We start from the raw sequence: 14,472 nt of genomic DNA on the forward strand, positions 1-14,472 counted from the left end.
GTTAGCGCTGCGCTAGCGTGTTACTGCCGTGTCTCCATGATTTTTACCAGCACGTATTATTTTTTAACCAGCCCTGTTAGTGTGTGCCAACTAAGTGACTTTTACTGGTATGTTCTATTTTTTTTTTTTTTTTAACCGGCCCTGTTAGCGCTGCGCTAGCATGTTACTGCCCTGTCTCCATGATTTTTACTGGTGTTTTTTTTAACTTGCCCTGTTAGCGTGTCAGCACTAGAATTAGCCTTAGCGCGGTGGAACTAGCATTAGCCTTAGCACAGCAACGCTAGCGTTAGTGTGTGGCAAGGACGTGACTGTTGCGTTTTTTTTTTTTTTTTTTTTTTTTTTTTTTTTTAACCGGCCCTGTTAGTGCTGCGCTAGCATGTTGCTGCTGTGTTTGTCCCGCGTTTTTTTTTTAAACCGTCCGTTAGTGCCATGCTAGCGTTAGCACCGCGCTAGCGTATTTCTGCCGCCTCTGTGATTTTTACAGGTATGTTTTTTTTATTTTTTTTTTAACCAGCCCTGTTCATGCTACCTTGTTTTTGCTATGTTATGCTAAGGTATTAAAACTTTGAAAACTCTGCGTACCATCTATCTTTGTAAATATCTGGGCACTTGCGGCTTCTACACGGGTGCGGCTTATGTATGTACCAAATGGTATTTCCTTTACAAATGTACTGGGTGAGGTTTATAATCTGGTTTGCTCTGTAGGCCGGAAATTACGGTAGTTGTAGTTGAAATGAAGCCAGAAGTTTACATCCACTGTGCAAAAAATACACTTTTTGTTTTTTTTTGTCTCAGAGTGTGTCTGTTGGGGGTGTACTTCAATGTATTTGAGCGCGTTTGCGTTTCCTTCCTCCTCCTCAGGCTTGAAGAGCAGATACGTGGACGTGCTGAACCCCGGCGGCGGTGCCAAAGCAGCCGGGATGGCCCCCGCTCCTCCGATGGACCTCTTCGCTCCCCTGGCGCCGATGCCCATGCCCACCAACCTATTTGTGCCTAGTTCAGGTGTGTGACCAAAGGAAAAAAAAAAACCAAAAAAAAGTTAGCGTACAGTCCAGTTAAGGAGTGAAGTCTTATTATTATTATTATTATTATATAGCTCCCATTGATCAACAACCTCGAGAAGCCAGCGAAGGAGGAAATCAGGAGCAGATGTCACCAAACAGCTCAGTTCCACAGGTAAGCGCTTATTACATAATTTGTCGGTCGTGGTTCTGCGAAAAGACGCAAAGGATGGCGAACCCTTTGACTCCCCCCGCCGTCTTAAAACCTTCCAGATGTTCAATCCGACGCTGTTACCGCCCGTGCCGCAAGGTCCTCCCGCCCTGGACGGCTCCCATTCCGGAGAGGTGAGATGAACTCCTGGCTCGGGGGGTTTGCTTCCACGCCTAACGGCACGCGACGTCGTCGTCATAATAATAATAATAATAATAATAATGGCATGTCCGTTTTCAAGTCTTGGCTCATAATCTCGCTCGGTGGTTGGATTTTGTTCGCTCTCTTCGTCTCGTTTCCGACGATCATTTCCGCGGTTCCTCCTCCATCCCGCGTCCACGGTTAGCGCCGCCGACTTAATCCGATGCATGGGAGATGATTAATAAAAAAAGGCTTTGTGGTTTGTTTTCTTGTTTATTCCCCCCTCCCCCCTCCCCGCTGCCTTCAGCTGTCACGTTCTAGCTCAATGAGTTCTTTATCGCGAGAAGTGAGTCAGCATTTAAACCAGGTACCTTGTTTTGATGTTGTTGAGGTTTTCAACTGTCCCCCACCCCAACCGCCTTTCCCACTGACCTCGTCGTCGCCCGCCCACTCGCCCGCCCTTGCTTGTTGCATCGCTAGTAGCACGCTTCGACCCGACGTCTAACGTCTTAGATACGTGCCCGCTTACCTGCTTGTTGTCTCCAGCATTGATTCCAAACGACTTTTGAGAAGAAGTCGCAGAAGAATCTGAATTATGTAAACATTTTTTGTTTTAGCGTATTAATTCTTTGAAGTTATTGCGAGGTGTCCTTAAGGAATTCTCTTGGCAACTGTTTAATGAAGGCTTTTAAATGGATTTGACAAGACATGGTAGTCAAAAAATGTGTTTAAATACTGCGGATGTTGTTCACAGAGATTGAAGGGATTGGTCGGAAAGTGAAGCATCCTGCCGGGTGCTGATTGGTCAGAGTAAATCTTGAGTTTTGTGTATTTTTGCCACTGGTCAAACTTGAATTTGAATTTGTAATTGTCATATATATATATATATATATAAAAAAAAGACTGGATGGATTATTGGCCACCAAAACTGAAGTCGCCATCCGCCATCTTGATACTCCCAAAACGACCATGCCGACCTGTGCAGCAAGTTTCGTGGCTGTGAGAAAACATTCCACAGATAAATTAGAAAATTTACTTTGATACTGTTTAGTTTTTTTTGTAAAGGTTTTTTTTTTTTTTACATTTCTGATGATCTTAATTCACTTGAACAAAGTTTTGTTTACGGTTGTTGTTTTTCCACTCTCTCGCTCACCTTTACAGGTTCGACGTTTTTTCGCAAAAAAAGCGATGTAAATGTTTTCCCAAAGTTCATCAGTGCATAAGCAAGAAAACACATTTTCTGTGGAATTTTAAATGAATTTGATTTTCAAATGCGAGGAAAATCTTAAATCGGACGTCGCACAGACAACAAATGAACATTGCGTTTATTTAGCATGTATGTCATCCCCATTGAGAGTCCTTATTTCCAAAAATACATTGAACTGATTGACTTAAAATGTAATGTTTTTATGAGGAAAAAAATGCTTAGTTTTTTTTTTTTGCTATGTTATGACGATAGTGCTTTACAGGGTATTTTGGGAAAAGTTAACGTCACGGAAATCGGCCCCAAGGTAATATGCAAGCTTTCTTGGTATTCACCGTGTTATTTATGTCTTTCCTTTGCAATTCGCCTTTTTTGCCTTACAAAAGCAAATTAAAAATCCTTCATGTTACCAGAACTGAAAAAAAATGTCAAACTCACACGACCAGTTTTAATTCTACAAGCCAAACTTTGAGGGGGGAAACCCCCGCCATAATCCAACCTGTAAACCACGTCCGCCGCATGTTTTGGGAGTAGCAAGATGGTGGCCAACTGTCTTCAACCAATTGACATACCGCTTGATGTGTATGCGCTATCCAGTCTTTATTATTATTATTATTAATTTTTTTTTTTTTTAGATCAGTGGTCATTGGTCCCCCGAAGCATGCTGGAGACATGTCATCAGTTTGTTTTGTTGACTGCAAGCAGCTCCATTAACCCTCCACGTAGTTTGCATGGTTTACTAAACAAAGCGAAACACACGACGTCCACCGAGCATTTCAAAACAGGAACAACGACAAACGGCGCTTGGCTTGTGTATCCAAAATTTTGACATTGTCTCTTAGAGTCTTAGTTATTCATTTTTTTTAAAATGTTATAGCCACAGAGATCAAAGCAATGGCCACAATTAATAACTGTTGCTTGTCATTGCAGAGTCATCCGGGCCTGAGAAACGCACCTGTAGGGGGCGGCGCCTTTTTATAACCCACAACAGGTAACGCCGAATTTCTCTTTGAATGTACCTGATAGAGCTCGTGCACTTACGTCATGAAATCACGTGACTTTTGTTTACGTTGCCATGTTGCCGGTCAAGCTAAGCATTGCTCAATGCTAAGTCGGGTGGAGACGACACGGAAGTACGTCTTGTCCGATACTGTTAGACATTTAGAAGGTGAAAATAAACGACGGTACGTGGGAAAAAACAGATAAACTCTGCATGGAGGACCCGTATTAAATGCCGAAGTCGAGGTTTTCGCCGATAAGAAATTGGACCGTTAATTCGCTTCCGCTTGTCTCGGACAACCGGATCTACACATGGATCCGGCGAGTAAGTCGTCGAGATTTACACGGAAAACTTTAAAAGCGTATAAATGTCCGGACGCATACGAATACTTTGTTGCTGGATCTGGTCTCATCAGGAATAAATCCCAAATAGTGACGGTTTTGAGGGCTCGTGAACGCGGAAGCGTGTTCGGCCACACGTTAACCTTTGCCGTTGTGACGGTCTGAGCGCTCCCAGCGCTTAAAGGTCTTCTTCAGGTTAATGCGCATGCGCGTAGAATTTTTCTACATCCGTGCCAGCCCGAAACATCCCCCATGTGTTCATTTTTGCCCCGCGTGCATTTCGCTATGGACGTCTCGCAAAGCCGAACGCAGCGAATGAAAGAATACAGAAACAAATGCGAATGTATTGTTTATTTATCAACTGGAAAGTACGTTCCAGCATTGAACAAGAATCAACAGAGGATATGGAAATAGTAGAAAAATTCAAAAAAATTCTATGCGCATGGGCATTAATCCCAAGGGGACTTTTCAGCACAGGGGAGCGCTCAAACCGTCACACCGGAATCCATCAATCTTTTGCGCTAGTATTCAATACAAATACCAATTATTTAAATAAACGACCCCTGGTTTTCCACAAATTTGCATTCATTAACTATGATTGGGGAAAAAGAGACGACGGTTGACGGCACCTGTTCGTGTCTCATATCTGTTGTGACAGCAGGTCTCGGGTTCGGCTTCTGTCTGACCTGCAATATGGCGCCGTGAAAACGGTGACATCGCGTGCACGAGCCCTCTAGAAATTGTTTGTGTACGAGCGCGTGTTCTTTCCGCAGACGCCGCCATCTTGTAAACTGACTTCCCGCGCTACCCGGAAGCCGATAAGCGCGAAAGCGGACGTGCTGCTCTATCTCCGGACGAACGGCCCGTTCACTCTTTAAAGTTCTATTTTTTAAAACACGCCTGGTGTTTCTATTTTTTTTTTTTTTTTTGTCTTAAGCAGAACTACAACACGGGCATCATTTAGTGTACAAATAAAAGCTCTTGGCTCTACTGTTAGCAGCGCAAGCAGCCTCCCGTTTCTACCTTTCATGTCTTCAACTGATTCGAGAAAGGATGTTTTTTTTTTTTTTGGTAATAATTTCGTGTCGCTGATGTTCTTCCGGAGACATTTGAAGCATTTGTCTAGTAGCGCATTGTCTGCTGTGTCGTGTGCCCCCACCCCAAAAGGAACAAGACTGGATGTGAGGACGCTGCATGTTTCCACATATTTATATAAACGCTCTCCTGTCAATCAAACGACTCAACTATGAAATCAAAATATTGTGTAATGAAGCAACAGGTGCAAAAAAAAGAAAAGAAAAATCTATCCAATTGTTTGTATGTCAGATTGATTGTATTTATGAGCTCGAGACATAACTTGTACGAGAGCGAGTGTGTGGGGAAAACCAATTTTTGTGTGAATAGTTTTGATGAGAAAGCATTTATGCAAATGTCACCGATTCACGTTTGTTCATGCAACAAATTAGCAAAGTTGTACTTTTAAGTACTGTAATTTACTACTAACATGATTTTTAAATGGAATAACTTCTCAGCCCCCAGTCCCTAAGCTCATTATTTTTTTTGTGTGTGTTTTGTTTTGTAGATTTGATTTTTTTTTTTTTGAAAAGGTCCCCTTTCGTTTCAGCAAATTGGTTGTGTAAAATATGAAGGCAAATACTTAATAAAAAGGTATTTTTGCGCTCGAGCACTTCGAAATGTTTCGGTTTCCTTTGCACCCAAGAATGCAATTTCTGTAGAAATTAAAAAATGGATTCACCCGTGGCAAAGTTGGGAGTTTTTGGAATGCGTGAAATCGCCCAACATAATTTTACCATTATGAATGTGACGAACTTTAAGAAATAATTTATGATGTTATATGAGTGGGCAAGTCCTCCGGAGACCCAACATTAAAAAGTCAAATTTTAATAATCTCCTCTTTAAACACAACCTTGAAACATTATAAATGACAAGAGAGCGTGCAAAAATTGTCACGAGGATCTCAGAAAAACAACAATTTGCACTGTGGTGAAATTCATGAAACAAGTCACAGTTGACAGAATTCAAATAAATCCCAAAATTGCAACAACATATGATTTACTCATCCCTTTCATATTTGACCTACTGGTCCAATATTCCGATATTTTCAGTGCCAAGGGCGGCTTGCGCTTTGTGAACTGCGGCCTCCAGCAAGGCGCGCTCCCCAAGGAGCTGGCGGAGAACACCCGTGTCCATTTCCAGTAGCATACCTAAAAATGTATACAATAATTAAGATGTATGAGCGCCAAATATCTCACTATATTCACTTTATTCCTCTACACCTGAGGTGTCAAATTCATTTTTCTCGCACGCCACATTATAGTTCCGGTTTCCCTCAGAGGGCCGTTATGTTACAACAAAAATATTGAATCGTCTCATCATATTTACATCATCAATTCATGAACTAGTTTTGGAATCGGAAATCAGGGGTAATGTTTTTTTTTTTTTCAACTATTCGTGTTTGGTAACACAAAAATGCTTGTAATATCTCAACTTTACCAATTATGATACACGACAATTTGAAATTTTGGTCCCGATTTTTACAAGAATCAAGGGAATTGACGTAGATTTGGCTTCGCGGGCGACATAAAATTGTGCGGCGGGCCGAATCTGGCCCCCGGGCTTTGAGTTTGACACCTGTGCTCTACACACACACAAAAAAAAAAGCAAATGATGACAAAATATGGAAAAAGTGTCTCCATAAATACAATCCTTAATACACTTAAAAGGTGCAGCAATCACTTGAATAACAACCAGCTATTTGATTCTCGAATTAATTGACAACTATGATTTTTTTTTTCTTTTTCCTTTTTTCGACGGAGCAGCTGGTAAAGTGTCTGCCTCACAATTCTGAGGTCCCGGGTTCGATCCGGGCCCCGCCTGTGTGGATTGCGCATGTGCCTGCGTGGGTTTTCTCCGGGCGCTCCAGTTTCCTCCCACATCCCAAAAACGTGCAACATGAATTGGACACACTAAATTGCCCCGAGGTGTGATTGTGAGTGCGGCTGTTTGTCTCCATGTGCCTTGCGATTGGCCGGCAACCGGTTCAGGGTGTACCCGCCTCATACCCGTTGACAGCTGGGATAGGCTCCAGCACTCCCGGCAACCCTCGTGAGGATAAGCGGCAAAGAAAATGGATGGAGGGATGTTTTTTTTTTTTTTTTTTTTTGCTATATCGTTTTGCGACTCACCGGTGATTTCATGTGCGTGAAGCCGGTCCAGTTCCTCCACCTGCAAGAAGAGCTTCTCGCCCAGGCCTTCGGTGTCGTCCGCGTCCGACGTGTCGCTGACGTCCGCCGCCTCCGCGTGTTGCCTGCGCGCGCGCGAAAAACGATCAGAGTTGCTACGACAGTTTTAATGCTTGAGAATTGAACTGCGGTGACACACCGTTATTCAAAATCATTTTATACTTTATATACTGCATGTACTTTGTTTTTAAGTTGTACATTTTTTTTTGGGGGGGGGGGTGCATAGATATAAGATACAGGATAGATATAAGACTTAACACTTATTTTTTATTTATGTTTTCATTTTTATCGACCAGTTTATATACCCCGCAATTTTAAATATGTACAGTTGGCCTAAAGCATATTGCTAAATAATTTGGAAATTTTTCACGAGCCAACAAAAAAAAATGTTAATAATCACACATCATCTTAAAATTATATATATATAATTTTACTTTTTAATTGGACCACAGCATTTATTTTTTTATTTTACAATTATATTTTTTATATTTTGTAATATAAATATACAGTTATCTTGTTTTTTACAGCCCTGTGGCATTTTAGATTATATAATAAATGCATTAATCGACAACTATTTGATAATCTCATCGAAAACTATCTGATCATTTCATTTCACTATGAAACAACATTTTTAAATTCTCAGAATGTCAGCCTATCAGCCGTAAATATTCTCAGCAGACTGATTATCTTTGTGTTTAATCAAAATTAGACTTTTAAAACATTACATTTTTTTTGCTGATTTTCTGACATTTCACGGAACAAAGTGGCAACTAAAATCAATCATAATCAATTCATGTTTCTGCATTTTCTGCGCTGTCAATTTCCAATAATGTCCTGTTTTGGAATAAAGGGCTGGAAATTATTATTTTTCTGGATCAAATTCATAGATTTACTGAAAAAAATAAGCATTAGTTGCAGCCCGGGGGCCAGATCTGGCCCACAGCATGATTTTATGTGGCCCGCGAAGGAAAATCAAGTGCATCAACTTCCATGATTTTTGTTACAATTTGTCCCAAAATTTCAAATTGCAATGTCATAAGTGATAACGTTATTTTTGTGTTACCAAACATGAACGATAGTGGACAAACCCATCAGCTTTCATTTCTGATTCCAAAACTAGTTCCAAAATTTCACCTGTAAATATGATAAGGTAAAAGATTTTCATCGTTTCAACTGATTACAATGTGGCCCGCGACAAAAATGAGTTTGACACCCACTGCCTGAGAGGTTCCACTTTTGCAAACGTGAGAGAAAGTAAGTAAGCTTACCGTTTTAAAGTCTTGAGCGCGGCGTTGACCTGCTTTTCCAACTGTCGGGGATCCGACATGAGCTTCAACACGGCCTCCTTGTCCTGCTCCAGTAACATGCCTTGTGGAATTCAACACCATCACATTTCTATGCAGGGATTTCAAGTCAGGAAGAAATCAAAAAAGTGAATTTGTGTCATCGTTGTCATCGATATGACAAACCTGTGATTTTCTGCGAGTAGCCAGTGTTGTAAACGTCGACCAGGTCAAAAAGATGCTCGCCCAAAGAGTCGGAAGACGCGGATTCGTCGTCATCTGCTTTGTTTGTTATTTTGCTGCAACATACCGAGGAAATATTAGAAAGTGGTGGTGGTGGTGGTGGGGGGGGGGGTCAGGATGCTATCCTGCAGTCTGTCTATTTCCTGTACCTGGGCTGCCGGGGCAAATCCACCTGCAGGGCTGCGACGGCTTTCTCCACGGCCGTAGCGAGCATGGCCTCATCCTGCAGCATCCTGCGCAGCACAGGAACAGGAAGCTCCAGCAGCATACCTGCGGGCAAAAACAAACACATCCATCATTATTATTATTATTATTATCTTTGAAAAAAATACGCGTGACACATCTCACCTGTCAGTTTCCCGGCGTGCTCGCTCTGTGTGGGCAAAATCCGAGCGTACAGCTGCTCGCCAAGCGTCTCCAAATTGTCATCCTTGTCCATGTTTCCTCACATTTATGGTCACGGCCTTTTACACGATGTCCTTTACACAAGTTTGAAAATTAAGGTGATTGCTCCACGGTCCAGTGCCCCCAAATACATAGTTTTCCAATGACGTCACCACAGTCCTTCGACCAATCGGATAAATTAACGATAGAAAAAAATTTCACGCTTCAGCTATCACCTGTGTTCTCTGACCACTATGACACACAAGATGGCGTAATTGGAACCCTATCGATTCTGGAATGCACTTATTTCCGAGTTTACAGTTGCCTTTTCAGAGGACATTTGTAAAGAGCAGCTACAAACACATTTGGAATATTATAATTGATAGAACTGTATTTTATAACTAAAATAAAGGACTTTGTGAGTACTCTTTGGAAAGACGCTGTAATGTGACAACATAGAATTACGTACATTTGCGTTCACAACATATTGAGTTCATTTCTCGCGACTTCTCCCAATTCCGTCAACTTTTCGGTTTGACCCCACAATAAGGCATAATATCTAGGTCGAGTGACGTTATGAAAAAACTAATTAATTTCGTTCATTTAATTCCACTTGAATGTCGATTGACGATTCTTATACACCGGGCGCCTAATGATGACGTCCGGGCCCATCGACGCCTGAACTGGAGATGTGTTCATCCGCTTCTTTCGTCATCAAATAGAATTTAGCACAATTTAATTTAATCGTTTTTTAAACCGTAGAAACATAATCAATATTTTTAAATAAATATAGTAAAAATACATTTAAATTAAACAGTCATTGTTTTAAAAAAAATTGTAACAAGAAGTGCGGATGAATCTCGGTTTTGGTCGGCGTAAAGCGGTTTCCGCTTTCCCTGTTCCTTTTCCTCTGCTAAAAGGTAACGTGGTCGCCTCGGTTGATAGCACTCGATCATGAAAGTACATAAATTCATGTTTTTCCCCACATATAGTGGGGAGTTTTGTACAAAATACTATTGGTGGGGGTATTATTTATCATGTCACATATTAGTAAAAGCGTTCATGTTGTGAAGAGGTTGGATAATAAAAGTCGCTTCGGCTAGGCCTCTCCGTCCGGCGCTAGCATTAGCAAACGGGCTACTATTAGCCACCACACCGTTTATTCATTTTATGTTATTTAATACAGTACTGCCATAGTTAATGGCGTACCACACGCACTGCCTCTGCTGTTAGCCCCTTATAACTAATTTCGTCAAATTCGTTGTTTGGCTGTCACTTTTGTATTGTACATGTTGGATTTCGTTGCCATACTGACGAATTAAATAAAATGTAAAATATGAGATTTCCAATAATCAGTCAAGATGTTGTGAAAAGTTTGTACAGAACTCTGCAGAAATTTATTTCCCAAGATCTCCTGAATGAACCGAACAGTTTTAATTAGTCTATAGTTATATTGCTTAAATCTGGCGTGTTTTTTTAATATATAGTGGAATTTAGGGAGCAGGAATAGTTAAGATGTCCTGAATGAGCTGAAGATTTTAAATTTGGAATAAATAGGTTACTGTCATGTTTTTGAATGAGCTGAATGAAGAATTTGGAATTGGAACGATGGGTAGCCTTTCAGGGGTTTTGTGTGAAAACGGGGAAAGTTTAAAAATAGCATGATTTCTTGAATTTTACAAATCAATAGATAAATCTGGAAAGGGTGGAACAACAACAAAATGGAACATATAAGACATTTGTGTCGTTAGACTATGTGTGTGAAAAATCTTCGGCATTTGCACGTTGACAAAACTAAATTGAATCCCTTCTGACGTCTAGGTTCATCATGTCGGCCCACTTGCAGTGGATGGTGATCAGGAACTGCTCCAGCTTCCTCCTCAAGAGGAACGGACAGACCTACAGCACCGTGAGTCAACTGAAATTGTCTACAAATGCTTTTGTCAGTGGTTCAAACGTTAAACACTCGTAACTATTGTACCGAAAATCCCGTTTCAAACTTATCTTACATCACTCTTGGCGACGAATGGCTTACTGATGATCCGATTAATCATAATAACACACTTGGAAATGTGAGGATGCTTTTCATCCCAATTAAAACCCGAATTACAAACCTTCATGAAGCTTGTGCGCAACGTCCCTCAATGCGAATCTTGTTGAACGGCAGGAGCCCAACAACCTGAAGTCCAGGAACTCGTTCCGCTTCAACGGCCTGGTCCACAGGAAGACGGTGGGCGTGCAGCCGGCGGCTGACGGCAAGGGAGTGGTGGTCGTGCTCAAGAAGCGCAGAGGTACGGCGTTTATTTCCCCACGTAGTCGACGTCTGCTCAAATGCTGTTAACCTGAATTGGAGGAAAAAAAATTCATGTAATTACTTTGTAATAATGCGCTTTGAAAGATGTTAGCTGGCACGCTAATGGGGTGTTTTGTTTTTCTTCCCCACAGGTCAGAACAAGCCAGCCACTTCTTACGACAAGATCACCATCAACAAGAACTCCCGTGCCACTCTCAACAGCCTGAGGCACATCATTCGCAAGAACAAATACAGGAAGGACCTGTGCATGGTCAGTTTTGCTCTTTATTGCAGAGAGCGGGGAAAAAAAAAAAAAAAAAAAGTTTGCACCATGGACTTATTATTATGATATGTATTCAGGCCTCCCTGCGCCGTGCCAGTGCCATCCTGAAGAGCCAGAAACCCGTGGTGGTCAAGAAGAAGCGCACCAAGGCTGCCAAGACCGCATAAATGCACAGTGGGGATAAGAAATAAAAGCTTTTTGTTTGGAAAATGTTTGATTTCATGTCCTTTTTTTTTTTTAAAGATGATCACTTGTCGTTTGAAAGGTGTTCACTACAAATGTAGCTTTGTTCATTTATCCATTTGTGCAAAAAACACGTTGGCTCGATGCAAGTGGTAAAACTCCGCTTCCGTGTACGGAACATCGGCTTTCCCCTAGCGTGCCATGTTGAACCGCGGCATGGATTTTTGCAACAGCCCCGCAGGCACTGAACAAAAAAAAAAACCCGACTGGATAGCGCATACACATCGAGCGGTATCTCGATTGGTTGAAGCCACTGACAACCATTTTGGTACTCCCATAACATGTGGAGGACAGATTATTGACAGATTGGATTATGATGGGGTTTTTCTCCAAATTTGGTATGGAGAATTAAAACCGGTCGTGTGATCTTGACATTTTTTCAGTTCTGGTAACATGAAAGATTTTTAATTTGACTTGGTAAGCCCAAAAAAGGCGACGTGCAAAGGAAAGACATACAACACCGTGACTACCAAGAAACCTTGCATATTACCTTGGGGCCGATTTCCGTGACATAGGAACTTATCCCCAAAATACGCTGTGAAGCAGTATCATCATAACATGGCAAAAAAAACTAAGCATTTTTTGTCACAAAAACATTACATTTGAAGTCAATCAGTTCGATATATTTTTGGAAATAAGGACTCGCAATGGGAAAATACATGCTAAACGCAGTGTTCATTTGTTGTCTCTGTAACGTCCTATTTCAGACAAATTTTAACCTTGTTTTCTTGCATTTGAAAAACTCAAATTGCAGAGTTCTGTATTATGAAATTCATAAAAAAATTGACAGAAAATGTTTTCTTGCTTATCCACTGATGAAGTTTGGGAAAATATTTACATGGCTTTTTCGCAAAAAAAAAAAAAAAAAAACAACCTATAACGGCAAAGCAGAGATTGAACAGTGAACAACAAAAACCGTAAACAAAACTTTGTTCAAGTGAATTAAACTCATCGGACAATTAAAAAAAAAAACCTTGACAAACAAACTTTAACAGCGTCTAAGTAAATCTTTCTAACTTACCTGTGGAATGCTTTCTCACAGCCACTAAACTTGCTGCACAGGTCGGCATGGTCGTTTTGGGAGTATCAAGATGGCAGATGGCAACTTCAGTTTAGGTGGCCAATGAGCCATCCAGTCTTTCTTTTTCTTTTTTTTTTTTTTTTTTTTTTGGATCAGTGCCCGCAGGCAGCTTTCCATCCATCACGCTGGAAAGTAAAGCCCCCCCCCCCCCCTCCCCCTCCCGTATCAAAACGCGGCGCACAAATCAATCGCGGCGAGCCAACAAATCTCTTGGGAGTCGCGTCTCTGCGCATCGCTCGCCATGAGGCCGCCGGGGCCCGCGTCGGTGTCGCTCGCCCTCCTCGGCGCCCGCGCGCTGCCGGCGCTGCTGGTCCTGCTGCCGGCAGGCGCCTTCGAGCTGCAGGACACCATCCACGAGCTGATCGAAGAGAACATCCGCCTCCACGACCGGCTGGAGAACCTGACCCAAGTCCTCGGGAAGCTCCGCCACATGCTCTGGCAACGTTCCGACGGTAGCGCCCGTTGCTCGATGAGGAGCGTTTTGAAGAATAATTCCTTTTGGCTTTGTTAGGAATGATGAAAGTTTGTCAATTTGTGAAAACTGGAGTCCCATTTTTCATTTCCTATTCATGTCTGCCGCTAATCCTCCCCGGGTGCCAACGTTTATTGCCGTCATCCTATAATCCACGCAATTTAATAATGTGTTCAAGCTTGGATGTCTAATGATTTTCCCATTTAGATTCGGTTTTATTTGTTTTTGAAAAAAAAATGTATTGTATATTTTTAATTTTATTTTGCCCCAAGTTATTAACAGTTAATATCCTCAAATTTACAGAATTAACTCTGCAGCTCGAGACATTATTTTATCATGTCCATTTTTTAGATTTTTATGTCATCCTCCATCAGCATTTTAACATTTACAAACATTCTTAAAGCCACAGAATTAATTTCAATTAAAATAGAAATGTTTTATTCATTATTATATTTTGTGTTTTTTTTAGTCGTCTTCCTCAACAATATTTTTTTTAACATTTGAAGCATGTATTTTTTTAATAAAATAATATTCCATCTGATCATAGGTTATTTTTTAGTTTAGTTAATATGCATTTATAAATATATTTAGTCTTATCAAAATCACAAATTTTGTAATTATTTATGCATATTCATCATAAATACTTTTGATTCAAATTGACATACATTTTTGTTGACGCTAATTAACCCTATTTTACTTTTTATTTCCTCTTCCATTGTTTTTAATCCTTCATAGGCTGAAAACATTTTTAATATTTCACAATATTATATCTGTTTTGTATCTGTCCCTGTCATTATTCAATATTTGATCATAAATATTGTACCTTGTCTCTTCCACTTTCGTAGAGGCGACACATCACAATCACCACGGCGACGACTTCCAGCATCTCTGGGAAGAGTGGTCACAGCTGGGTGTGTATCCAATAATGATCTGCAAGATTGTTATTATTATTATTATTATTATTATATTTCTCCTTCTTTTGGTATCAGGGGTGAGCGCAGAGACTCACGTGCTCCTGGAACACGCCTT

General features: G+C 41.0%; 3 protein-coding genes across 10 annotated transcripts in view; 2 read left to right on the plus strand and 1 right to left on the minus strand.

The window, feature by feature from the left end:
• The window catches only part of sec16a (SEC16 homolog A, endoplasmic reticulum export factor), a 24,595-nt gene extending 19,013 nt beyond the window's left edge, over positions 1-5,582 (plus strand). For 5 of the 7 annotated variants that reach the window (XM_061801872.1, XM_061801877.1, XM_061801874.1 and 2 more), the window contains 6 exons: positions 862-1,002; positions 1,097-1,176; positions 1,275-1,346; positions 1,661-1,720; positions 3,488-3,548; positions 4,672-5,582. In XM_061801872.1, the coding sequence (XP_061657856.1) occupies positions 862-1,002; positions 1,097-1,176; positions 1,275-1,346; positions 1,661-1,720; positions 3,488-3,538 (404 nt within the window). In that variant the 3' untranslated portion in view covers positions 3,539-3,548; positions 4,672-5,582. The other 2 variants (XM_061801876.1, XM_061801875.1) reach the window with 2 other exon arrangements.
• Positions 855-11,320, minus strand: LOC133491035 (uncharacterized). Of its 2 annotated transcripts, none has more exons than XM_061801883.1 (8): positions 11,186-11,320; positions 9,036-9,166; positions 8,837-8,957; positions 8,631-8,743; positions 8,430-8,529; positions 7,105-7,226; positions 6,000-6,123; positions 855-993 (listed from the first exon to the last, which is right to left on the minus strand). In XM_061801883.1, exons 2-8 carry the CDS (start codon positions 9,124-9,126, stop codon positions 984-986), a joined length of 681 nt encoding a protein of 226 aa, XP_061657867.1. In that variant the 5' UTR covers positions 9,127-9,166; positions 11,186-11,320; the 3' UTR covers positions 855-983. The 2 variants fall into 2 exon arrangements, with proteins under 2 accessions (XP_061657867.1, XP_061657866.1); XM_061801882.1 differs by lacking the exon at positions 11,186-11,320 and adding an exon at positions 9,541-9,853.
• Positions 9,955-11,857, plus strand: rpl28 (ribosomal protein L28). The gene is made up of 5 exons (XM_061801884.1): positions 9,955-9,991; positions 10,893-10,980; positions 11,239-11,362; positions 11,517-11,635; positions 11,725-11,857. The coding sequence occupies exons 2-5, from the start codon at positions 10,900-10,902 to the stop codon at positions 11,812-11,814; spliced, it is 414 nt and encodes a 137-aa protein (XP_061657868.1). The 5' UTR covers positions 9,955-9,991; positions 10,893-10,899; the 3' UTR covers positions 11,815-11,857.
• Positions 11,858-14,472: the final 2,615 nt, after the last annotated feature.

Source organism: Syngnathoides biaculeatus, chromosome 17 (genome assembly GCF_019802595.1).
Source record: "Syngnathoides biaculeatus isolate LvHL_M chromosome 17, ASM1980259v1, whole genome shotgun sequence".
Lineage (NCBI taxonomy): Eukaryota > Metazoa > Chordata > Actinopteri > Syngnathiformes > Syngnathidae > Syngnathoides > Syngnathoides biaculeatus.

Excerpts from the sequence above, each read along its gene's own strand:
- LOC133491035 (XM_061801883.1), bottom strand. The coding sequence starts at position 9,126 with ATGGACAAGGATGACAATTTGGAGACGCTTGGCGAGCAGCTGTACGCT. Across the intron at positions 8,958-9,035 it reads GCACGCCGGGAAACTGACAG|GTATGCTGCTGGAGCTTCCT; the intron begins GTGAGATGTGTC and ends TTTTGCCCGCAG. Across the intron at positions 6,124-7,104 it reads TCACGCACATGAAATCACCG|GTATGCTACTGGAAATGGAC; the intron begins GTGAGTCGCAAA and ends ATACATTTTTAG.
- rpl28 (XM_061801884.1), top strand. The coding sequence starts at position 10,900 with ATGTCGGCCCACTTGCAGTGGATGGTGATCAGGAACTGCTCCAGCTTC. Across the intron at positions 11,363-11,516 it reads CGTGCTCAAGAAGCGCAGAG|GTCAGAACAAGCCAGCCACT; the intron begins GTACGGCGTTTA and ends TCTTCCCCACAG. Across the intron at positions 11,636-11,724 it reads ACAGGAAGGACCTGTGCATG|GCCTCCCTGCGCCGTGCCAG; the intron begins GTCAGTTTTGCT and ends ATATGTATTCAG.